Source organism: Cupressus sempervirens, chromosome 11 (genome assembly GCF_028749045.1).
Source record: "Cupressus sempervirens isolate cs-2001-9-10 chromosome 11, ASM2874904v1, whole genome shotgun sequence".
In the NCBI taxonomy this organism is placed as follows: Eukaryota; Viridiplantae; Streptophyta; class Pinopsida; order Cupressales; family Cupressaceae; genus Cupressus; species Cupressus sempervirens.
The window spans coordinates 780,304,665-780,328,170 of record NC_143128.1 but is presented as its reverse complement, the minus strand read 5'-3'; the positions used below and the strand labels follow the sequence as shown (position 1 = coordinate 780,328,170).

Sequence of the window (23,506 nt, the reverse complement as noted above, 5' to 3'; positions counted from 1 at the left end):
TATAGCTATGGCACGTAGCAGATGGGTATGAACTTCCTAATATGCCTCTGAATTCTTTGCTTAACTCCTTCCAAAGTGTAGATAAAATGAGGGGATCGAATGACCCTTAAATTTGAAGTGTATCTTCTTCATGAATTGCTGCAAAAACTCAATAAGCTTCAATGAGATGACTAAAATATCACCTTCAGCAAATGCAACAATATCAGCTAATAGTTTCACAGCCTCAAAGTTGCCAATCAAAGAGAGTTATCGTTCTCAATGACTGAAATGTCCTATAGAAACCCCTAGCTCCACAAGTGCACAAGCAAATGTCAATATCAAATCTAGATGCCCTACAATGAGGCTTTCTCCTCTATTTATTCTATTCCTTCACCCCTTCTAGAAGAACATAAAATATTCTTTTATTGCACTTTTCTAGAAGCTTCCTCCTTTCCAACAATAATTAGTTGTGCTTCTAGAAGATTCCTTTTTCCATATAATATAATATTATTTTAGTGACTTATGATTTAATATTTATTTTAGTCACTTTTTTTAATTAAATTAATTAAATATAAAGTCACCTTTTAATTTTTAAATTATTTAATGACTTTATAAGAAATTAATTTAATTATTTCACCTTATTTCTCCACTTAGCCTTCAAAGACTGAAAAGCTAAGAACTCCATTGAGAGGCTAAAAAGATGGGGACATTACAGTCTGCCCCTCTGGAAATTGCTTGTCCCCAAGCAATCTCAACTCTGGATGTTGCAGAATCTCTTCACTCTCCCATGTAACAACCTCAATAGGTAGGTCCTTCCATTTAATCAAATATTCTCTAATGGCACGGCTTCTCAACTGCTTCTCTCTAAAATCTAATATAGCCTCTGGTATCAAAATCAACTTACCCTCATCATCTAAGGGTGGTAGAGTTGCAGAAGGAACCACATGATGTCCCAATGCCTTCTTGAGGCATGATACATGGAAAATATTGTGCACTTTGCTGTCTGCCGGCAACTCTAGCTCGTAAGCCACCTCACCCACACGCCTACACCCGGAATGGTCCATAGTATTGTGGCTTGAGCTTCTCTGCACCACTCTTCTTGAGAGTAGACTGTCTATAGGGCTGCAACATCAAATACACCATGTCCCCAACCTCAAAAGAGCGTTCCACTCTCTTCTGCTCTGCATACTGTTTTTGCTAGTTTTGTGCTTTCCAGATGTTTTCACAAAGAGCCTTCACGATATCCTGATTTTCCTGTAACTTGTCTCCAGCACTAGGCACTCTACTATCACTCATCAACAAATCAAGAAAGCTAGGAGCCTCATAACCATACAAGGCCATAAATGGTGTCATCTGAATAGAAAGATGGTAAGTGGTATTGTAGCAGTACTCACAAAGGTATATCCACTTTACCCACCCTTTTTGCTACCCAGCAATATAATTTTTGAGGTACCCTTCCACCCATTTGTTGACTATCTCCGTCTATCCATCTGTCTGAGGGTGGTAACTAGTACTCGGAGAAAGCTCGGTCCCACACAATCTAAAAAGCTACTGCCAGAAATTGCTCATAAACCAACTATCTTAATCACTAACAATGTTTCGTGTTAATCCATGCAATCTAAACACCTCACGAAAAAATAGTTCAGCAACCTGTGTGGCTGAATATGAAATAGTGACCAGAAAGAAATGTGCAAACTTGGTCAAGCAATCAACCACCACATATACGCAATCCTTACCTTGCACTTTTGGCAACCCTGTAATGAAGTCCATGGATATACATTCTCACTTCCTGTCTGGAATTGGAAGTGGCTATAATAAACTAGCAAGATATGTATGGTCCTATTTGTTCTGCTGACAAACAACACACTCCCTAACATATCGTAGAACATCAAATTTAAGTCCCTTCCAAGTGAACCTCTCCTGAACTTGTCGATAGGTTTTGAAATACCCGGAATGGCCTACCAATGGTGAATCATGAAAGGACCTCAATACTATGTTCTTTACTTCTGGTCTTGGAGTCAAGAAGATCCTCCACTTGTAAATGATAAGATCATTCACCACCGTGTACCTATCATCCTATAGTGACCCATCAATAATACCTGAAGCCCAAGAATCCTTAGCATATTCTGCCACAATCAAATGACTCCAATCCTCTGAAACCTCAGCCATAGAGCTCAAATGTAGTTGGAAGACAAGGCATCAGCGACTATATTCTGTAAACCTTTGACAAAAGAAATGTCAAAGTCATAAGATTGCAACTTGCTTTCCCACTTCTGCTGACGGTCATTAAGATCTCGCTGCCCAAGGAAATGTCTCAAGCTATTATGGTTTGTTTTTACAACGAACTTATTGCCCACTAAGTACTGCCTGAACTTGGCCAATGCATGCATAATGGCCAACATTTCCTTGTCATATATACTGTAGCTCCTCTCAGAACCTCTCAACTTCCTGCTCTCATATGAAATTGGATGTTTGTCTTCCATAAGGATAGCTCCAATCCCCTCACTTGAAGCGTCACACTGCAACTCAAAGGGTTTAGTGAAATCAGGCAATGCAAGCACTAGGCAAGTAGTCATAAGTCGTTTGAACATCTTAAAGCATTCCTGTGCCTCACGAGTCCAAACAAAAGCCCTTTTCTTTGTCAAATTTGTAAGTGGTGTTGCATGGCGAGAATACCCATTGACAAATCTGCGATAGAAATCACATAAGCCCAAAAATCCTCTAAGTTGTGTCAGATTCGTCAGAGTAGGCCACTCAACAATTGCCTTGACCTTATCCGGATCCATCTGAACTCCTTCTGCACTAATGATGTGACCCAAATATAATAATTTTTTCATGCCCAAGTCACATTTAGACTCCTTGGCATATAGAGACTCATTACCAAGAATACCCAAAACTATGTCAAGATGTGAAAGATGCTCTTCCCATGTCCTACCATAAACCAAGATATCATCAAAGAAAACTAACAAAAATCGCCTCAACTGTGAATGAAATACCCTATTCGTAGTAGACTGGAATGTAGCAGGGGCATTGGTTAGCCCAAATAGCATAACCACAAATTCAAAATTTCCATAGTGGCAACAAAAAGTTGTCTTCCCAATATCTTCTTCCCTCACATGAATTTGGTGGTAACCCGATCTCAAAGCAATTTTGGAGAAGTACTTGTCACCATGCAATTCATCAATCAACTCATCAATCCTTGGAATGGGATATCTGTTTTTTATTGTTCTCCTGTTAAGCATTCTATAATCAATACACATCCTTAGAGTACCATCCTTCTTTTTAACCAATACCGCTGATGAAGCAAAAGGTGACTTACTTGGTCTAATATGCCCCATAGCTAGCAACTCCTTGATAGTTTTTTCTATCTCATCTTTGAGCCGCTTAGGGTGCCTATAGGGAGTGACTATCACGGGCTTAGCACCCTCCTCCAATTCGATGATGTGCTCTATCCCTTTATCTGGAGGTCTACCGGGTGGAATCTCCCAAGACCTTATCATGCTTGATCCTCAACTCTTGTATATCAGGAGAATAAACAGGTTTTTGCTGCTCTTCCTATGTTGGCTTCAAAACACAACTTGCTGCCCACTCAACCATGTCATGACGCAAGAGACATTCTATTTTCCTGAAAGAAATAGTCTTGCAACTGGTGTCTCTGAGTGCTTTCAACACATGAGTTTTTCCATCCATCTCAAATCTCATTTCCATCTCACGAAGGTTGAGGGTGAATATTCCTATGTCATGTAACCATGTCATTCCCAAAACCATATTTGTGTCTCCCATGTTCACCACATAAAAATTTGCATTGAACTCATAATTATTCAAGCACATGAGCAAATTTGAAATCTTGTCACACCTAAGAGTGTAACCATCAGCAACCTTAACTCGAATTCCCTCAAACTCCTTAGTGTGTATACCACGCCTCTCAACAAGCCTAGCATCAATGTAATTGTGTGTCGCACCTGTATCAAGAAGGGTAATAATCTTTTGACCAGCAAGAACCCCTCGCATCCTAAAAGACCCTTCTCACTGAATACTTGTGAGACGAGCCTCTTTAAGCTTCACTTCTTCCTCTAATTCTTCATCATGTTCTAATTTTTCTGATTCTAAATCATTAATTTCAGATTGTTGCTCTGAATCAGAATCTTTAATTAGTGCCCACATTGCACGATTTGACTTCCCCTTAGGTTCCATAGGGCAGTCATGGTTAATATCATATGGTCGCTTACAATAGAAGCATAGTTTCCTCTTCCTTAAATCATTAAGAGTTTCACAGTCAAACGAAAAAGTAGACTTACCTTTAGCTTTGTCCTCCTTAGGAAACTTCTTGTTGTCACGATTGGAAAATGTTCCCTTTGATGTAAACCTGCTGGTAGGGGCAGTGAACTCCATGCTTCATGCCTTCTTCATTGCTTCCTGTAGTGAGGGAGGATCGAAAGCTTTCAACCAACCCTTCAATGGCTCCATCAATCCTTCCATGAATAAGACCACCAATCTTCTTTCACTAATGTTGGGAACCATGACCGATAACTGTTGGAAGTCATTCACATAAGCATCAAGGGAACCATGCTGTTTTGGTTGTGCCAATTCACGAAAACTCACCTCAGGATCTTTGACATCAAACCTTTCATTCAACCTGTTGGTAAACTCCTCATATGTAGTGATAAGGTTGTGTCCGAGAGTGACTAACCCATGATACCACCACTCGTGAGCAGCTCCTTCAAGATGCAGTGTGTCAAGTCTTATGGCATCCTCTTCAGGCATTGGCCTCAAAGAAAGATAATTATCAAACTTTTGAACCCAAGACCTAGCTATGCATTTGTTACTTCCATCATAGTAAGGCATGGAAATCTTACCAAGTGTTTGTTGATAGTCATTTCTTGGAGCATAGTGATCATTCCTTCCTCCTCTCCTATTTCTTTGATTCATGAATTGATCAAATGTCCATACTTCTCTCATATCAGGAGGGAGAGTGGTATACTCCAAGTAGGCCTATCTAGCTTTGTCTCCAAAAGAAACAACTAGAGCATCATGTGGTTGTTCTTCTCTTGGTGTAAAGGTGGGAAAAAGAGGCCTAAGGGTTAATCCTCTAGCATCTTCAGCACGATGTATAGACCTTTCCTCATTAACTCCACTATATTCAGCTGTGTTTTGGTTCTAAGTGGCTTGCTGATCCATTTTTGCTAATAAGTGTGTCATCATGTCAAGCATGGTATCAAATTTCCTTTCAGCTCTTGCATCCCTATTTTTTTCTTCTACCATATTTTGAACTATTTTGCCAGTATCTCTTTCTCTTAATGCTTCTGAGAATGTATTCCCTTCAACTTGAGGATTTTGATATTGTTGTCTCCGTTGTTCCCTGCAATTAATATCTTATTTCTCTCTCACTCATCTACTGTTTGACTGATCACAGGATAGCAGGGTGAAAGCTCTGATACCACTGTAATATCCCTGTCCAAATCTGATTGAAACTTGCTATATTTGCTTTTAGAAATTTTGTCAAACACTAGTACAGCAGAGGGATATATGACTTATTTTATTTTCAGTTTGTTTTCTGAATAAGAAAGATGACATCTAATATCATAGGATGACTAAAAAATGACTTCTCTTCCCGCTTAGTCTACACCTAACATGAAATGCAACTCTTTTTTTTTTTTTTACTTGATGCAATATATGACATCTATTCAATGCAAATTAACACTTACAGCCAAGTGACATTTTGTCATACAATTGGCATGCAAACTAACATTATATTTCAAACTTCAAAATTGATATTTTGCTGATATAAAAATTTTGATATAAAATCAGGTTACAGTGCCTTCAACAATCTAACTAGACTATCCATACAGAACCATGTAGATGTATTTTTAGAGAATGCATAAACATGAAGATAAAATGAGGGAACTTGAGATTGGTAGGCAGCTTTAAAACTTATCAGAATCGGTCATGCACTATAGCGGTATTGTTCACAGCACTGTAGCAATACTATTCATGACCACTGTAGCAATAACAATATTCACAATTCCTGTAGCTATGGCACTGTAGCAAATGGGTATGAACTTCCTAATATGCCTCTGAATTTGCTGCTTAACTCCTTCCGAAGTGCAGATAAAATGAGAGCATCAAATGACCCTTAAATCTGAAGTGTATCTTCTTCATGAATTGCTGCAAAAACTCAATAAGCTTCAATGAGATGACTGAAGTATCACCTCCAACAAATGCAACAATATCAGCTTATAGTTTCACAACCTCAAAGTTGCCAATCAAAGAGAGTTATCGTTCTCAATGACTAAAATGTCCTGTAGAAACCCTTGGCTCCACAAGTGCACAAGCAAATGTCAATATCAAATCTGGATGCCCTACAATGAGGCTCTCTCCTCTATTTATCCTATTCCTTCATCCCTTCTAGAAGAACATAAAATATTATTTTATTGCACTTTTCTAGAAGCTTCCTCCTTTCCAACAATAATTAGTTGTGCTTCTAGAAGATTCCCTTTTCCATATAATATAATATTATTTTAGTGACTTATGATTTAATATTTATTTTAGTCACTTTTTTAATTAAATTAATTAAATATAAAGTCACCTTTTAATTTTTAAATTATTTAATGACTTTATAAGAAATTAATTTAATTATTTCACCTTATTTCTCCACTTAGCCTTCAAAGAATGAAAGGCTAAAAGCTCCATTGAGAGGCTAAAAAGATGGGGACATTACACTGGTCTTGGCCAATGCTTAGAATTGACGTCCTTCATTTGATGGTATTTGACATGTCTTGCTATGATACATCTTAATCTTTCATATACCAAATGAACCAAAGTAATCTTATGTTGATGCTCAATACTCGATCAATCTTTTCCACTATGATGATAATGATTAGGCTGCTCAAATTGTATTCTTGTCATCCCCTTGAACCTTCTCCATATAGGAATGATTAACTTGATCTCATGAAGATGCTTCCTTCTTATGTTGTTACTTACTATCTTGATTTGGAGACATGATCATTGCCTCGATGGTGTTAATGGAGACATCATTCATCTTGGACTCGTACCGCCTTAAAATGGACGCACTTGCCTTTTAATACCTTTTAGCACCTATTTCATAACAACCTCTTGGAACATGGATGGATCAGTACCATGGACCTTTTTCTCCTATTCTGCACCATATCTTTCACTTTCACCAATGCAATATTTGAGATCTTCTCGAGCCCTTCTGGCTCTCTTTTCTAGGACTAGGTCAACCTATTCCTAGTTGATTTCGAAGCACGAGGCCCGAAGTGTCTCGAACTTTCCAATTATTTTATTTACTATCTAGTCGGCCTCTATTGTTTTCCCGTCTGAAAACTAGTATAGAAGGAGGCTTGGGGACTTTACTTTTACATTAGGTATTCACAAATCATCAAGTGCTCGAGGCATTCTAGAGCTCAAGGCGGTCAAGCATTCAAGCAAGCAAGTTTTCTTCAAGTCTTCAAGAATCCTCTGTGAGCATCTCTTCGTCAAGATCTAGCATTATTATTGGCCATCAAGAGAGGAGATCTACATTGTGGAATTCATCATCTTCTTTATTGATGCATATTTACATCCATGACTCCCTGATGTGGTTATGGTAGATCCATTGTGGTCACGGTAGATCCTTCATACCAAATTCAGCATCTACAACCTACAACATGATAAAATTCTTATTGACAAGGGTTTTTACAAGCAAGGTGAATACTTACATTTATTTTGTTTCTTTTACATACATTTGCATTTCAATTTCAAGGTTGACTCCTTAATCTAGGGCTTGACCAAAGAAAGCCCTCCCCCACCCAACAACAAAAACCTTTGTTTTACATGCGTGGGAGCAAGAGAGCAAAAATGTGATTACAAAACCAAAAATAACTTTCTGAAAGCTTTCTAGAAATCTTGGTTCAACTTCATTACAGGGCCCCTCGAGCACAATGACCTTGTGGGAATCATTCTGCACAATTACAACCAAGTCGACCTGTTCTGTGCTGCTTTTCCAGAAAATCAATTTATGGGTTTATCTAGGTTTTTCATTTTGTTCAAGGCTTTCCAAACAGAATTTCAAAATCGGCCTAGATCCACACTTTTTGGAGCAAAAAATCATCTTCTTCTACACATTTCAAGGTGAGTCCTTTATCTTTCATTTCATTTCACACTTTTAGGATAGTTTTGGCTGGCTGTATACACTTATCTAGATCTACCTTATTTAGTCAATTAGTTCAATTTTGTATCCACATTATCACACATAGGATAAAGATGTATTTCTTGCGTCATATTCCTTTTAGTAATTCAAATTAGGCATTGGCATGCCTTCTATTTGGGTATTGCTAATCTAATTCGAAATCAAAGGGGATTGTGCTTAGAAATCTCCCTTCTCCCCACACATATATTTGAATGGCTTAGTGTAAAAAGTGGAGGCCTACATCTCATTAAAGCGCTTTCATTTTTCCCCTAAACAGGACTTTCTAACTCATCCTTCTATCCCATAGAGCTACTAAGGGAATATCATCTTATTCGTAAGACTTGAAAATTTTCCAGGTATATTATTATGCTGTCAGCTGGCTCTGTATATTCACTCTTAACTAGCTATTGCTACTCAAGGTCTACCGCTCCCTTGGCCTCAAAACTATTTTATATCTTTTATGATATTAGTGTTAGAAAGGGGACATCTCAATAATGTCCTCAAATTGGGGGTTACCATCACATAACCCATCATAAATTTATCATGGTAGCAGCATAGAAAGGGCACAAGTAAACTGCCCAGTCGAACTAAGCACATCAGGTTCTCATTATAGCAAACTTGCCAACATCTCACAACCAACAAGAATATCCTACTATGGACCAATTCCCCCCTTGGGTCAAACATTCCACAATGACAGGAATAAGTTCCAATGATGGACCAATTCCCCTCGTGTCAAACATTCTGCAGGCAGCAAGAATATCCAGCAATGGACCAAATCTCCCATTGGGTCAAACATTCCACATGATCAATAAATGTACGATCATGTGGAATATAAACTTATATTGCATATGTCATGATGACTTAAGGTAATATTATAACTTATCTGTTGCAAAGGATACTGTTTGATGATTATCTCTGCTATCTGTCTTATGGATGTCTGCTGTTTGGTTTGCCTTCTATCTTCTTCCCATTTGTTCGTTTATTGAATGCTAGCCTTTAATCCTTATGCCTCTTCCTTGTAGCAGAAGAACATGTCCACTCCAAGGTGGAATCTTGAAATCCAACACATCCCTTCATCTGCACAAAGAGCCTCTTTCCCCTAAATCATGCCTCCTCTGAAAACATAATTATTAAACTTACAGTTGCTTATTATTAATATAACTATTTCCTTAATAAATTGGCCATCTTCTCTGCAAGAATGATGTCCTTTCACATTATCTCTTTTACTTTTTAACTAATCACTATTTGATAAATAAGGAGTTAACTGCCCTAGTTTCTGTAATTGCATCCTTTATTATATGATTGCTACTACCTATAGCCTACTGCCTTAAAGATTTAGTTCTACTTACATCTGCTCTTGCAACTCAGAATGATTTTTGCAATGGATAGATTTAGGTTGCTGTAATGACCCCTTTTTGGGGGTCATTTGGTTTTATGACTTTTCCCTTTATTTATATTCTTTTTTCCATATTTTTCCGATGATGCCTTTGATAGGTGCTAAAATTTCAACACTCGCACCATTGAAGCTAAGAAAGAAAGCTGCTCCATTTGCCAAGACTGATTACGATTGGATCACTGGTCTGTAGTCCCCATTGAAGAGATAGACTAATTTATATTTTTTCTCTGATCTAATCTCTTGAATCAGTTCATATATATATACTCATACCAATAGCCAAGACATAGTCGGACATGCCTATTCATTAATGAAAAGACATGACTGTATATAATAGTATATACTTTTAACAATATTTATTTATTATGATTTGTCAAAGTTAATATGATATTTAATTCATTTATATTTCAGATTATAATATATGATATAAATTATGTCAATTGTAATATATATTTAATGATTATATAATTTTATACAATGGTTTGTTCTATGAATAGACTTATAACTATTATCTTTTAATAACTCCTCTTAAGGATTATTGTCTTAATAAGTCATTTAATATTGGTTTAAATCATTTAATATTGGTTTAACTTATTAAATTTTATAAGTTATTATAATTATTATAATTATAATTTATTTATTTAGTCTTGTATTGACTCTATAAGTTATTATTATTTGATTTATTAATAATGATTTAATATTATCTTATTACCTTAATAACTTTTTTTATTATATCAATAATATATTATTATTTATTCTTTAATAATATATTATACCATTAATAATATATCAATATTTCTTTTAATATATTATAACATTAAGAAATAATATATTTATTTATTCATAATAATTTACTTATATTACTCAAATTAGGGGACATGACAGTTGCTTGCATTCCTCTTGTCTCTGATCAATCCTTTTCCTAACTTTGCTAGAATACTTTGTTCCATTTTCTGCCTGCTAATCCATAAAGAATTCTGATTTGTCTTGTTTGCAATTGCTTGGCGCTGATTCATGTTCTGACTTGCATATATGATTCAAAAAAGAATTCTCCCTTCCTCCATATCTTCTTTCAAACAAACTCTTCTCTATTTTATGTTTTATGTTGAGTGAGTCGCAACTCTTCATTGCAATCTCTTGAACTTTCACTTATTTAATTTGCAATTATATTGTATTATTATTATTTTTATTTTTATTTTAAATTTATTATTATTTAATATTGAATTGTATTTCAGAAAGAGGACATTACACTATTCCTTCTATCATTTTAGGCAATTGTTGTATGGGTCACTTTATTTATTTGAGAGTTCTTTTATAAGATTGCTTGTGCATCTCATTTTAATTCATATAACCAAAATGCTTGGATGATGTTTCACTCTAGAAGGCTAGATCCCTACTATTACCAAGGTCAACACTTTTGAAATTCCAAATAACCCTTCAGACATTTTCAATTAACAGAGATTCAAAAGCATTATAATAAAAACAATATCATTTATCTCCCATTTAATCTTTTTGCAATTTCAAATTGATTTTATCAAGTTTACTTTAACATGGTTTACCGTTAAAATGATAGCCTTATAAATAATTTTTAGTTAACTTTATTTTATTTTTTCTGTTAAACTATCCGTTTAATAAAAAACTATTTGGTAGGCAGTCGTAGTGTTGCCTTGGCAGCTGTTGTTTTGCCTTGGTAGTTGTTGTGCTGCCTTGACAGCCACAACACCACCTAAAGAAGTTGTTGTTTTGCTTGGACAACCACAATGCTGACAAGTGATTGGTGCAATTTTACCAATTTAAATGAGACGAACATGAACTTTCCCTTTTCATACAAAGAATTTCTAATGAACAAACTCACGCACTTGATTTATCTCCATAATTACCTCATCCAACGTGAACTAAAATCCCACCCAGACTCGGCGGCAGTAGCGATTTCATGATAGAGGGAAATTTTCTCATTTTCTTTCAAATCTTTAGCTGTCTCCTTGTCCTGCAAAAATGTTAGGAAATGGATATTTTAAACTTATCATTGGAAAAGGTTTTCTTTTAAACCAATGAAGTATGTGAAGGAAATTCAAAGAACCACATTTTTTAAATGGCACACACCCTATCGCTTGTATAAAATTGAAATTTGTGTATATGCAATAATCTTACAATTGTTGAACATTCTGGCCTAGGAGCATTCCAATTTGCATAGTATCGGCTTAAAGAATGCGCAAAACCATGTTCATCCTTTATGATGACTTCATGTAAGCCTATGTTTCAGGCGAAAAAAAACACATTAGAAACAACCAAGATTTTTAACAGGACTGGTAAGATACTCAGATTAACTTTTGCCAGACCCTGTTTCCTCTATGGATCAGAAAATTGCTAAATAATAACTCTCCTTTTATCAATTATTTCAAGAATTGTAAACTACGAGATAGAAGTCTCCTTCAATACGGGTCATGACACATATTTATGAAGCCTCATTCTTTTAAGAAATAGCATGTGGGAAAGCTGGCACGTCCAATTACTGTGCAGCATGTGGTGAAGAAACGCCAATGTAAGGTTACCTGAAGTCCAAAATGTGTACTCTTGTAGCAAAGCAGGCAATGCCTTTCTCAACAGTATAATGTCACCAGTTTTCACATAAATAGCTTCCACCATTGCACTAAGAAGAGGCGGTTGACTAAAACAAGAATGCATCAAACAAAAACAATTAAGATTAGTTGGCTTTCATGCAAGCATATCAACATAGAAGAAGCTTTTATTCCACAAAAAGGATGCATATTCGGCAAAAGACATCTCACAGAAATTCTCTAGTCTGCTAAATTATATTTTCTTGTTCTTAAGCCATTGAAAGTAAAGGGGTGCGTGGACATGACTGAACATTCGCTTATGTGCATTTACACACAAACGTGAGATTTATGTAAAGTTTCATCAACTCAAAGAGCATATTATCACTTTTGAGGGTTTGCATATCCTGCAGGTTATTAACAACTACAACAGAGAGGTGTTGTTTGCCCATAATCTTGGCATCACTTAATTCTCAATGAATAAATGAATATTTTAAGTATGCTGATGAGTTCTATGAATCCTCAGAGACTACGATGGGTACCCCAAGCTTATTGTGTGGCAAATATGATTTTGACCATTCAGGGCCCTGACGCTGACCCATGTGCTTATATAGATGCCCAAACTCAGAGCTCAGTGCATAGAAGTTCTCCAACATCAGATATGAAGACTTGGAATTACAGCAAATTGAAAGCTTAGAAATTGCCGAATATCACTAACCCTACCTCTGCATTCGCAGAAAAAGTCAAACGAATCACCTCTAAGGCATTAATTGTTTAGTGATTTCGACCTATATGAAGAGCTTAGCAGTTTTCTTCTTAAGTTCGCTTGAATTTCTCGTTCTCGGAAAACAAAATCTACAACTATAATTTCTGTCATCACCTCTTTCGAAACATTATCAGGGTATTCAAAAACAGATGCTCTTATCGTTGCCCGAGGAAATTAAGCACACCTCTAAAAAGACCAAAATTATCCATTCTTGCCAATTCTCCCATCTCCAAAGACATTTCTAAAAATGGTGCAATTAACGTACTTTAAAATTATTACTCACAAAGAATGATCACAATGGAATTGCAAGAGTGTGAGCTATGCTTGCATCTTCTTCACCGCAACCAAAAAAACCCATAACCCTCGCAGATTTAAGCCGGGAATATGATGTACCAATAAATAAATGCGGGGTAAATTCAGTGAACATAGTCTAGGGATTGTAAACAGCATTAAAATCATTAAAAATAGAGGAGAAACATTAGGCAATACCTTCTGTTAGTGTAGTAGGTTCGGGCGCCGTTCAGAACAAAGCCATAAGTCTCTAAAAACGAAATCAAATTGTACACAATTCCCTTGGCTGTTTCAACCATTTTACTCGCAAGCAATCCCCTGCATCGAAACAAAAAATTACTTCAAAGTTGAGCACAAAATGCATCAAAAAGCTTACATAATATAAGACACAAATCACAAAATTTAACAGAACCTGATGACCCAGTAGCTGTCCCAGTAATAAACTTCTCTAAACCGCGATCCAGAAATTATAACCGGCCAAGATAAATACAAAAGCGTATGCTGATCGGCCCTGTTCTTCACATCCTCGCTAACTTTCCTGCACAATTCCTTCCACAAGGCATGCACTTGCAGAGACCAGCCACGAATTTCAGGGTGTTGTACCCCAGGTAAAAAGCCCTCTGGCTCTGCCATGAAATCCTGCGGTGAGTACACCATTAAATCGCTGCCTGGGTCATCAAAATATTCGTTGATAAAAGCAGTGAGATGATCTGGTGACATGGAATTGTTTTGCAGGAGACATAATTCCCGAAAGGCCTTGCGTGTCTGGAGCAAACTGAAACGAAGAGGGAGGTCAATGTAAAACTTGGGATCAAAATCCTTGGAGCCAAATGTGGCCAACATGGCTTCCTGAACTTGCTGCAGAAAAGATAGCAGAAGGCTTGATGCACACTCATCGTCTGCCATTGGAAATTCACCAGCTTTCCCGCAGAATTTTTGAATATGGATGAATGAAGGTATTTTAATGACGTCCACGGACACCAGCCAGTCTATGGGACTGTTTTTTGTTGTTTTCAATGTCAGTCTACATGTTATGAATCTGCTTTAAGAATCGCATTGATTTATGTAATCGTGTTTCCCCAGAAATCTGGTGTAATTGGCCTTTTTTCAAATTGTCCTCGAAGTGCTCCAGATTTCTTGGTATGTTGAACACACAAAGATGAAGTGTCATTTTGTTTCAACAAATTCTCTTGGTATGTTGCACACTCAAAGATGAAGTGTCATTTTGTTTCAACACATCCTTTATTGGAGTAGATGCATTTTTTTTCTTCCCAATCTTCTTTGGGCACCGTCCACCTCCTTGTTTCACACCGTAAATGATGCGATCTCATTCATAACTATGCCACTAACAGCTTATTTTTACCTTTTATATGTACACAAAGGTAATCTTTAATCTTATGACATCACATCGGGCCATTTTAAATTTTTCTAGCATGAACATTTTTATCTCTTCATTGGTGTTGGGGTGTTCAAGCATGTTATGCCTCACTTAACTAACCATTTTTTGTTTTGCTTCATCCATGTTTTCTTTCTTCAGGCTAGCCCCTCTTCAACCAGCGGTTTGGGCCATCATTGCTTATCCATATTTTCCACCTTGTTTAAATAGCTTAACAAACATATAACCGCAGAGGCTTCCATCGAGAACATCCCTACTTCAGCCAAGAGGGTCTTATATGGTATGGTTGATTTGACTTTAAGATTAGTAGCAATGAGGTTCTATATGCTTTCTATTTGCTTCAATTTGTGGTTGGATACACTGCTCCCCCAAACTTCACACCCATATAACACAACGGGGGTGACCAGCAATCCAAAAAGAATCTTTTTGGTTTTCCAATCCCAAAGCTCCACCTGTCTACACCTATTTTGCAGCAAAAAGGAAGCCCTCCAACCTCCTTGTATCTGCTTAGCTCTACAAGTTTCCCAATTGAGCTTGTTGTTAAAGTCTATACCCAAGTATTTATGCTCTTCCACAATTTCAAGAGTATTTCCTTCAAATTGGAAGTCAACTTTTTGTTGTTTTTGCCTTAGAGAGAACACCATAACTTTAGTCTTGCTAGTGTTCACTTGCATCCCAACTTTGTGGCAAAAACTATCCAAAGTTTTTAAGTGCTCTCTTAGATCTTTGGTTGTTTGTGCAATTAGAATAAGATCATCCATATAGAGAAGAAGCAACTTCAACACATATTTGGCAAGTTGGACTCCTCCCTCTAAAGTTGTATTTAACCATTCCTCCAACTTATCAATATATAAGCCAAATACGGTAGGCGAGAGAGGGCAAACCTGCTTTACCCCAATATCACTACCAAAACATTCTGACATGTCATCTTTCGTATTGATTCTAGCAATAACATTCTCATAAAGTCTATGAAGGGCCGTTCTAAGCTCATATTGACGAAGCCTAATTCGACCCAAAGGACTACTTGTGAATTCAAACCCATACAAGATGGTCATTAGCCTATTCATTTTTCTCTGCTTGCATATGCATAATGGTTTGAAAGTCATTTAATGTGAAAGATAGTTTAGTGGGGGAAATTGCACTACAATCAACGGTTTGAATAACATTCATATTAATGCAAGACAATGGAGCAGATTACATGGGTACATACATTATGTTTTTGTGTACAAGTTAGTTTTAAGCACCATACCACTTTTTACAATAATACAAATTTGTAATAGAGGATGTAGAATAAATGAACAAAGGAATTTTAATGATGAGGAATTATGAGTTGATAGCTTAAGAATGAATAAATTTTAATGATGAGGAATTATGAGTTGATAGCTTAAGAATGAATGAATTTTAATGTCTAGAATTTTTGTTCTATGTTGATTTTTATGTGGTAGGTCTAAAGTTAAAAAGTTGTGTTTCCACTATTTCTTTGTCCTAAAAATTACATTGTCTTTCCTCCCACACCTCTTTGGGAACTTTTCATCTATTAGTTTCGCATCTCAAATGATGAGAACTCTCCTTGGTTGACCAATTACAATTTTGGTCTTTCCTAAATAGTCTTTATTGTCATGCTCCCATATGAGATTAAATTCTTTGGCATAGTACGTTTTTTCCTACCTTTCTTATCTAGATGACAAACTTGTATTTTTCTAACACCCACTTTTTTGTTTCTTCATTAGGATTTGCGCACTCATGGAGATATATGTTGCATTTATCAACCACTTGCTTTTTTTTCTCCAATATTTTTTTTGTGTTCTAACTCCTTTGACATAGTAAGTTTTTTTCCTAAATAGCTATCTTATACACAAAGCAATCTTAAATTTTTCTAACACCCACTTTTTATCTCTTTATTAGTGTTTACTCATAGATATTTATGTTCCATCTATCAATTACTTGTTATTTCATTTATCCCATATATTTCCTATGTTCCAACTTCTCTTTAGCCACCTCAACAATGCTTGTTCGTATTTCCAATTTTTTACATAGCACACAAATGATCAATGACTTCAATTGAAAACATACCAATCTACTAAGAGAATCTTGTAAGGTACCATTTACTTGACTAATGTTTTTGAATTCTTCCTATTTGTCAATATTTGTGATTTAACATATTACTCCCTCATACCTTAGATCTATTTAAAAAAAAAAATACAACCACCAATAGACCAAACTAGATCTTCTTAATCTTCTAATCTCACAATTTAGCCTTGTTTACTCATAGATATTTATGTTCCATCTATCAATCACTTGTTATTTCATTTATCCCATATATTTGCTATGTTCCAACTTCTCTTTAGCCACCTCAACAATGCTCATTCGTATTTCCAATTTTTTACATAGCACACAAATGATCAATGACTTCAATTGAAAACATACCAATCTACTAAGAGAATCTTGTAAGGTACCATTTACTTGACTAATGTTTTTGAATTCTTCCTATTTGTCAATATTTGTGATTTAACATATTACTCCCTCATACCTTAGATCTATTAAAAAAAAAAAAATACAACCACCAATAGACCAAACTGGATCTTCTTAATCTTCTAATCTCACAATTTAGCCTTCCTATACCTATTTGTAAGAAGGTAAGATGTTTTCCATCCCCCTTAGAATCTTTTTTATTTACATGTCTCCCAATCGAGTCTATAATGAAAATCAATTCCTAGATATTTGTAGTCATCCACAATCTCCAAAGCCCTGGCGTCAAATATATATGTGTTATCTTAACTTTTTTTAAGGAAAATGTCACGACTTTTATCTTGGCAATGTTTACTTACATCCCCACTACATGCATAATAGCTCTAAATTTTTCAAATGTTCTCTCAAGCCTTGTGTAGATTTAGCATTGAGAAAAAAGTCATCAACATATAAAAATAGTCTTACCACATAGCGTGCCAAAGATATGCCTTCTCCATTAACCTTGTTTAACCACTCTTCAAGTTTGTCCATGTATAGACCAAACAAAGTAGGGGATAAAGGACATCCTTGTTTGAATCCAGTGTCACTCCCAAAGCATTCAAGCATGCCCTCCTTTGTTTGTTTACAACTCTATCTCACTCATACAACGTATAAACAACTTTGTACTCTTTTAGGACCTTTAACTCTTCCAATTTGTGCCACAACATTTCCCTAGGAATGATGCCAGAAACTTCTTGAAGCCCAAGAAACATCAGAAACTTCTACTCCCTGGTTCACCCAAACTTTTTCAATGAAATATTTTAATTCTTTCAATAATCAATGGTAGAATGTTGTGGTCTAAAGCCAACCCATCTCCCTACCCTTCTTTCTTCTTCTTTCCCCAATTGTTAATTCTACACTCTAACAGACTCCGAAAGAGTTTTCCAAGAAAGGGTGTCAACATAATGGTATTATAATTAGAGGGATTATCAATGCGTCTACTCTTGTGAAGAGGTATAACAACACTGTGATCATTCAATTGGAAAAATGACTTGTATTACCTTGTTAAAAATGTTCTTGATGTGCAAAGGTAAGAGTTCTACTCCCTATTTAAAAAAAAAACAAGTGCTATGCTTTACCATTTTTCATCTTTATTAATCCAAAAATCAACTATCATACGCTTATCTATTATAGAGGTATTATTGAACTACTTTTTACATTTTTAAATGAAGCTTTCAACATAAACAAGAAATACATTATGATTACAAGTATATACAATTCAAAACTACCCAACTACAAAACAACACTTAATAATATAAATATTAAACATATTATTACTACAATATTAACTACTATTTTTGGGTTTAAATATTTAAAAAGTACGTGTATATTATATATTGTTATATAATAATATACTATAATATCATATTATATAATATAATATTGTTTACTATTATATTATTAATATGTTAATCATATCTTAAAAAATTAAATACAAATGTAAAATTATATTACTTATTTTAATATATTTCTATAAAGTAAAAATACAATTTATATATGGGACTACAATAAATTAAATTACAAAGCACTGTCGACCATAATGGTACGTTAATTAGAGAGATTATCAATTAAAGAGATTATCAATGTCGTATGTCAATTAGAGAGATTATCAATGCCTCCACTCTTGTGAAGAGATATAACAACACTTGGTGTTCATTCAATTGGAAAAAAGACTTGTGTTACCTTGTTACAAATACTCTTGATGTGCATAGGTAAGAGTTGTACTCCCTATTTAAAAAAACAAGCACTTAATTATTATAGATGTATTATGATTTCATTATGATTACACATATATACAATTCAAAACTACTCGACTACAAAACAAATTGCACCATTCACTAAATTTCAAAACAAAAAAAATACAATGACTTAAAAAAAATTCAGCATGATTTGTATATTTTCTTATCGAAAACAACAAAAATTTTGAAAAAATTTTGCATATTAAATAAGTAAATTCATATTATATATTGTTATATAATAATATACTAAAAATACTATAAAATATAATATTATATTATTTATTCTTATATTATTAATACATTAATCATGTATTAAAAAATTAAATACAAATGTAAAATTATATTATTTATTTTAATATATTTTTCTGAAGTAAAAGTACAATTTATACATGTGACTACAATAAATTAAATTATTACAAAGCATTCTCGAATGGAATTTTGGAAAGAAAGAAGTAGGAGGATATAAGAAATAGGAGATTCCCAAATTATTATGAATTTAATGAAGACAAAAGATACTATTAACTAGAAACTTAGAAACTCAACAACTCCAAAAAGGGCAATAAGTTTTTTAAATTCCTTAAACATATATATAGAGAAGGGAACAAGTAGGCAACTAATTTGACCAACTTTTTTCTTTAAATCTCTAAAAATATTATTTTCCTTGATTTTTTTGTTACAAAACATAAAGATAATGAAGAACCAATGCTGAAATTATTTTTTTGTTACAAAACATAAAGATAATGAAGAACAAATGCTGAAATTTTAGCAAAATCGGTTATAAAATTTTTTTTGGTCAAAAGTACAAATACACAAAAATATCATAGTACTCTAATTAATCATTAGTACATCACAGTAACACAATTAAGTTAATATATAATTTTACCACATCTCATATGCAACAAGAATATCTCAATTACTACTACATTTCTAAGAGTATCGATAGACTACGCTAAGAATTTCGAAGAAAAATGAATGCCTCGTAGAATTAAGCCTTAAGAAAGGAAAGCATCATTAAAGGGGGAAAGGCACGTTACAGCACACAGTTACAATTGAATTATCTACCAATTTTCTCTCACAATACATTTGTTACATTATCTTCAAATTAGGTGTTCATTTGTTGTGATCAATAGGATATGGACAATCTTTCAATGTCAGCTCAATATACTGTGTACCAAGAGAACAAAAATGCATATTACTAAATAAACATTTCTATTGTATTAACTTGTATGTAATTTCTATTGTGAATGGCAGTTTACGGCATGATACCTAACAAAAATATACTCTGTCGTTCATAAATTGTCAAGATGGGGTGGAAGCAATTTTGAATATTTTAACAGTATTAAGAAAATTTAAAAACAATAACAGAAAAATCCATCATCGGAGGATAGTTTTTGCGGCAGCATGAGACACTTCCCGTGGACAGTGGGCAAATGGAAGAAGGTGAAGCCTGTTAAAAGTATATATTCTATAAATAGCTTATTTTTTCATACCTCTGTTTAATTTAAGTGTTATATTTGAGCTGCTAAAAATATATATTATATTAATAGTTTATTTTTTCATTTCTCTACTTATTGGTTTGCATGAGCTTCCGCTTCCAAGACATACATCGGGACCACCATTCAGGTTGTCATATAGCTCCCAGATTTAATAAGATGGCTTATACCAACGGAAATTTTGAATTTGGGATAGTTGGCGGTTGAGCCTTCCCCGTTGGCAGTATGGTCATATGGAGGGGCGGTTGACCTCCTTATTCTATTTGCTAGGTCTGTTAGCAGGCTTGAGATTCTATGGGCATGAAGAGCCTCTAGAGGTGACAAAGCCCCGGGCATGTTATGTATAGAATCTGGCAAATCTACCTCCATAGAATTTTGGGCCTAGCGAATCCCCCTTTATATCGGAAGACATCCAACATCCTTCCTATAGGTAGGCTATGCTCCATGGAGTTTCTGGTATCGAAACGTGTTTCCTAGACAGATACTAAGGGATTTTTTATATATAGAGAGACAAAATTCAAATATACATATCATAACATTGATAAACCATTCAATGTAGACATTTTAGAAGATCAATACATGGAACATCATGCAGCAAAAACAAGTTTTAAAAGATTTTTGGGGGGTACTTTGGCTTTATCAGATTAGTTGGAAATTAGCTGAAAAAAAAGGAACGGCCAAGAGTTTTAAGGACAGAGAGGACGGCCCCTAGAACTGCTGGCCATCCCCAAGTTTCCTGCCAAAAAAAATTTGGCCGTTTCAAGAAACCCTTCCAAATTTGCCAAAAGGGGACAACTTAGGGGCAATAAAAATCTGTCCCCGTCATAGGGTACATGTCCCCATGGAACATGGATTGTAGGGCCTGGGACAACTAATCCATTTAAATAGCAGAGGCTCCCCAGCCGAAGTTCAATAATCTTACACATGCATGCGAGGGTGTAAAGGACGGAAACTTTCAAACTTCCAAATTCAACCCCATGGAACATGGATTGTAGGGCCTGGGACAACTAATCCATTCAAATAGTAGGTGCTCCCCAGCCGAAGTTCAATTACCCATGCATGCAGGGGTGTAAAGTACGGAAACTTTCAAACTTCCAAATTCAACCTCATTTAAGGTTTGCACCATTGCCTTTACTTAATGTAAATGACTAGTTAGAATACATATTCTCTCTCAAATTACATTACATATAGCAATTGGAGATCGAAAGGAACACTTAAAACCAACTAATTTTCATTTGTTAACCTGGTTCTTGCAGTTAAAGATAACAGAGTGCATAATCTTAAGTCAAGCAAAAACTTAACAACAACAGATCCTTTCTCTATAGACAGGACCCAGAGGCTGCTTTGGACTCATGGAGGTTATTAAAATCTTTCTTTCATTCATTCATATGCTATAATCTAAAGATAACCCAAAAAAAACTCTATGAAAAATAGAGTATTTTGAATGTTCAAATTATAAAAACATAGGTGACAAAAGGCAAAGCAGTAAACTATAGTGTCATTGGCATATATATAAAGAAAATGTAGATAGCTAGTATGAAACTTCATTTATTCACAACATTCAGCAAAACATTGAAATGGAATCATTTGCAAATAATCAAAAAACTATTAATTGTCAAATAACAGTTTCTAACATCACAGTCTACGGAGGCCCAATACAAAAGATTAATTAATAGGCCATTCTTTCCATGGCATTAACCTATTTTTTCTGTTTAATCTCAAAAGCGTCATCATACATATAACATGGTGAAATCAAATTGTAAAGCACGAAAAAAATAATGGAAATCTTAGTAAATTGTGAAAGTAGGAAATGTATGGAAAAGCTTGAGCTTATAGACACATAAATACGTTTCTCCTTGCAATAGTTTTCTTGGCCGAAAAAGGGTGCACGGGAATGAACAGTGCCTACACAAAATACCATCACAGACATCAAGCATCCCCTCGTAACCAACAAAAATACAAGTTAAATAAACACATCAAAAGTCTACATCTTCAATCGGTATACAAACTCGTGTACATTAAGGTTAACACTTGTAAACTTGATGAAAATGGTGTACAATGTTCTCTTCAATTCGTTTATATCGCTAAAAGCAGCATAATACATAGAAAGATCCATTTCCGGAAACAGAAATGCAAGAATGCTATGATATCAAAAGAGGAGGATAGAAACCATGATTCTGAACTGTGTGAGGTTGGCTTATTTGATGAAAACGACCAGAAAAGCAACAGCGGAAGCAATTATAAATGAAGGCCACGACATGGTTTCACTGTCTTTCTGGAAAGAATCTGGCAGATATCCAAGGTATTTGATATTAACAGGCAGAAAGTAGCTGTAACATGTAATAGGATCCATGAATCAAAGCTGATTACTTGCACTGCCAGAAGTTGGCTTAATCTAATCTCCAACTGATCTTTTGGTAACAATTAAAGAAATTGCCATCACGAACTTCTCTCAAGAAAAAGCTAGAAAGCTTGTCAGGCCATGATTATGATTCCAAATAGTTTCTTCAATAGTTCCTTTGAAGAAACTATTTTATCGAGTGGGAAGGACAAAAGGAAAGAAAGAAACCTTGGCCATGGAACATAATCAATAGCTGCGTCCTTTTTAGCAGAAAGTAACTGAAACTGCAGTGTGAAAATTCAGCACTGCAGTGCTCAAACCATCTTTAGAAACCCATCAAAATTCTTACCTTTACAATGTGATGCTAATGAAAAACAGTAAGAACAACAGAACACCTCTCCACTGCACCCAAGACAAAAACACTATTGAAACTGCAACAACAGAATCAACTGAATAATTGCTCTCAACTACCTTGGACAGTTTACCGTATATTCTTATCCTGTGAAGCAACAAATGGGTATCAAGGTATCAGATCAGACAATTCCAGGCCAGTAGATAGTAGCACCTTGGCATTACCTAAAAGAACACCGCTGGAACAGCAACAAAAGGCAGGGACTGTCTTGAACACAATTCACCAAGATTCTTACTGTTTCAAGAACATATATCATTGCAATGGCACATTAAACATAACATGTCACAGCCTCGACCAATTAGACAAATAAATCCAAGCTGTAATATATGTGCCAAACAGTTCGAAAAGAGCATCAAGGACAAAAGGCCAAAATCCAAGCCTGCCACAAGAGCATCAAAATTAAAATTCCCCTTTGAAGTAGCCTAGATATGAAAAATATTGGTAA

General features: G+C 35.1%; 1 protein-coding gene across 2 annotated transcripts in view; it reads right to left on the bottom strand.

The window, feature by feature from the left end:
* LOC149531911 (putative trehalase) overlaps window positions 1-14,206 on the bottom strand; it is a 36,430-nt gene extending 22,224 nt beyond the window's left edge. Inside the window, exons 1-5 of one of the 2 annotated variants that reach the window (XM_089808629.1) lie at window positions 13,585-14,206; window positions 13,371-13,490; window positions 12,113-12,228; window positions 11,712-11,812; window positions 11,441-11,547 (exon numbers count right to left, since the gene is read on the bottom strand). In XM_089808629.1, the coding sequence (XP_089664755.1) occupies window positions 11,441-11,547; window positions 11,712-11,812; window positions 12,113-12,228; window positions 13,371-13,490; window positions 13,585-14,078 (938 nt within the window). In that variant the 5' untranslated portion in view covers window positions 14,079-14,206. The remainder of the gene's footprint in view (window positions 1-11,440; window positions 11,548-11,711; window positions 11,813-12,112; window positions 12,229-13,370; window positions 13,491-13,584) is intronic. The other variant, XM_089808628.1, reaches the window with a different exon arrangement.
* Window positions 14,207-23,506: the final 9,300 nt, after the last annotated feature.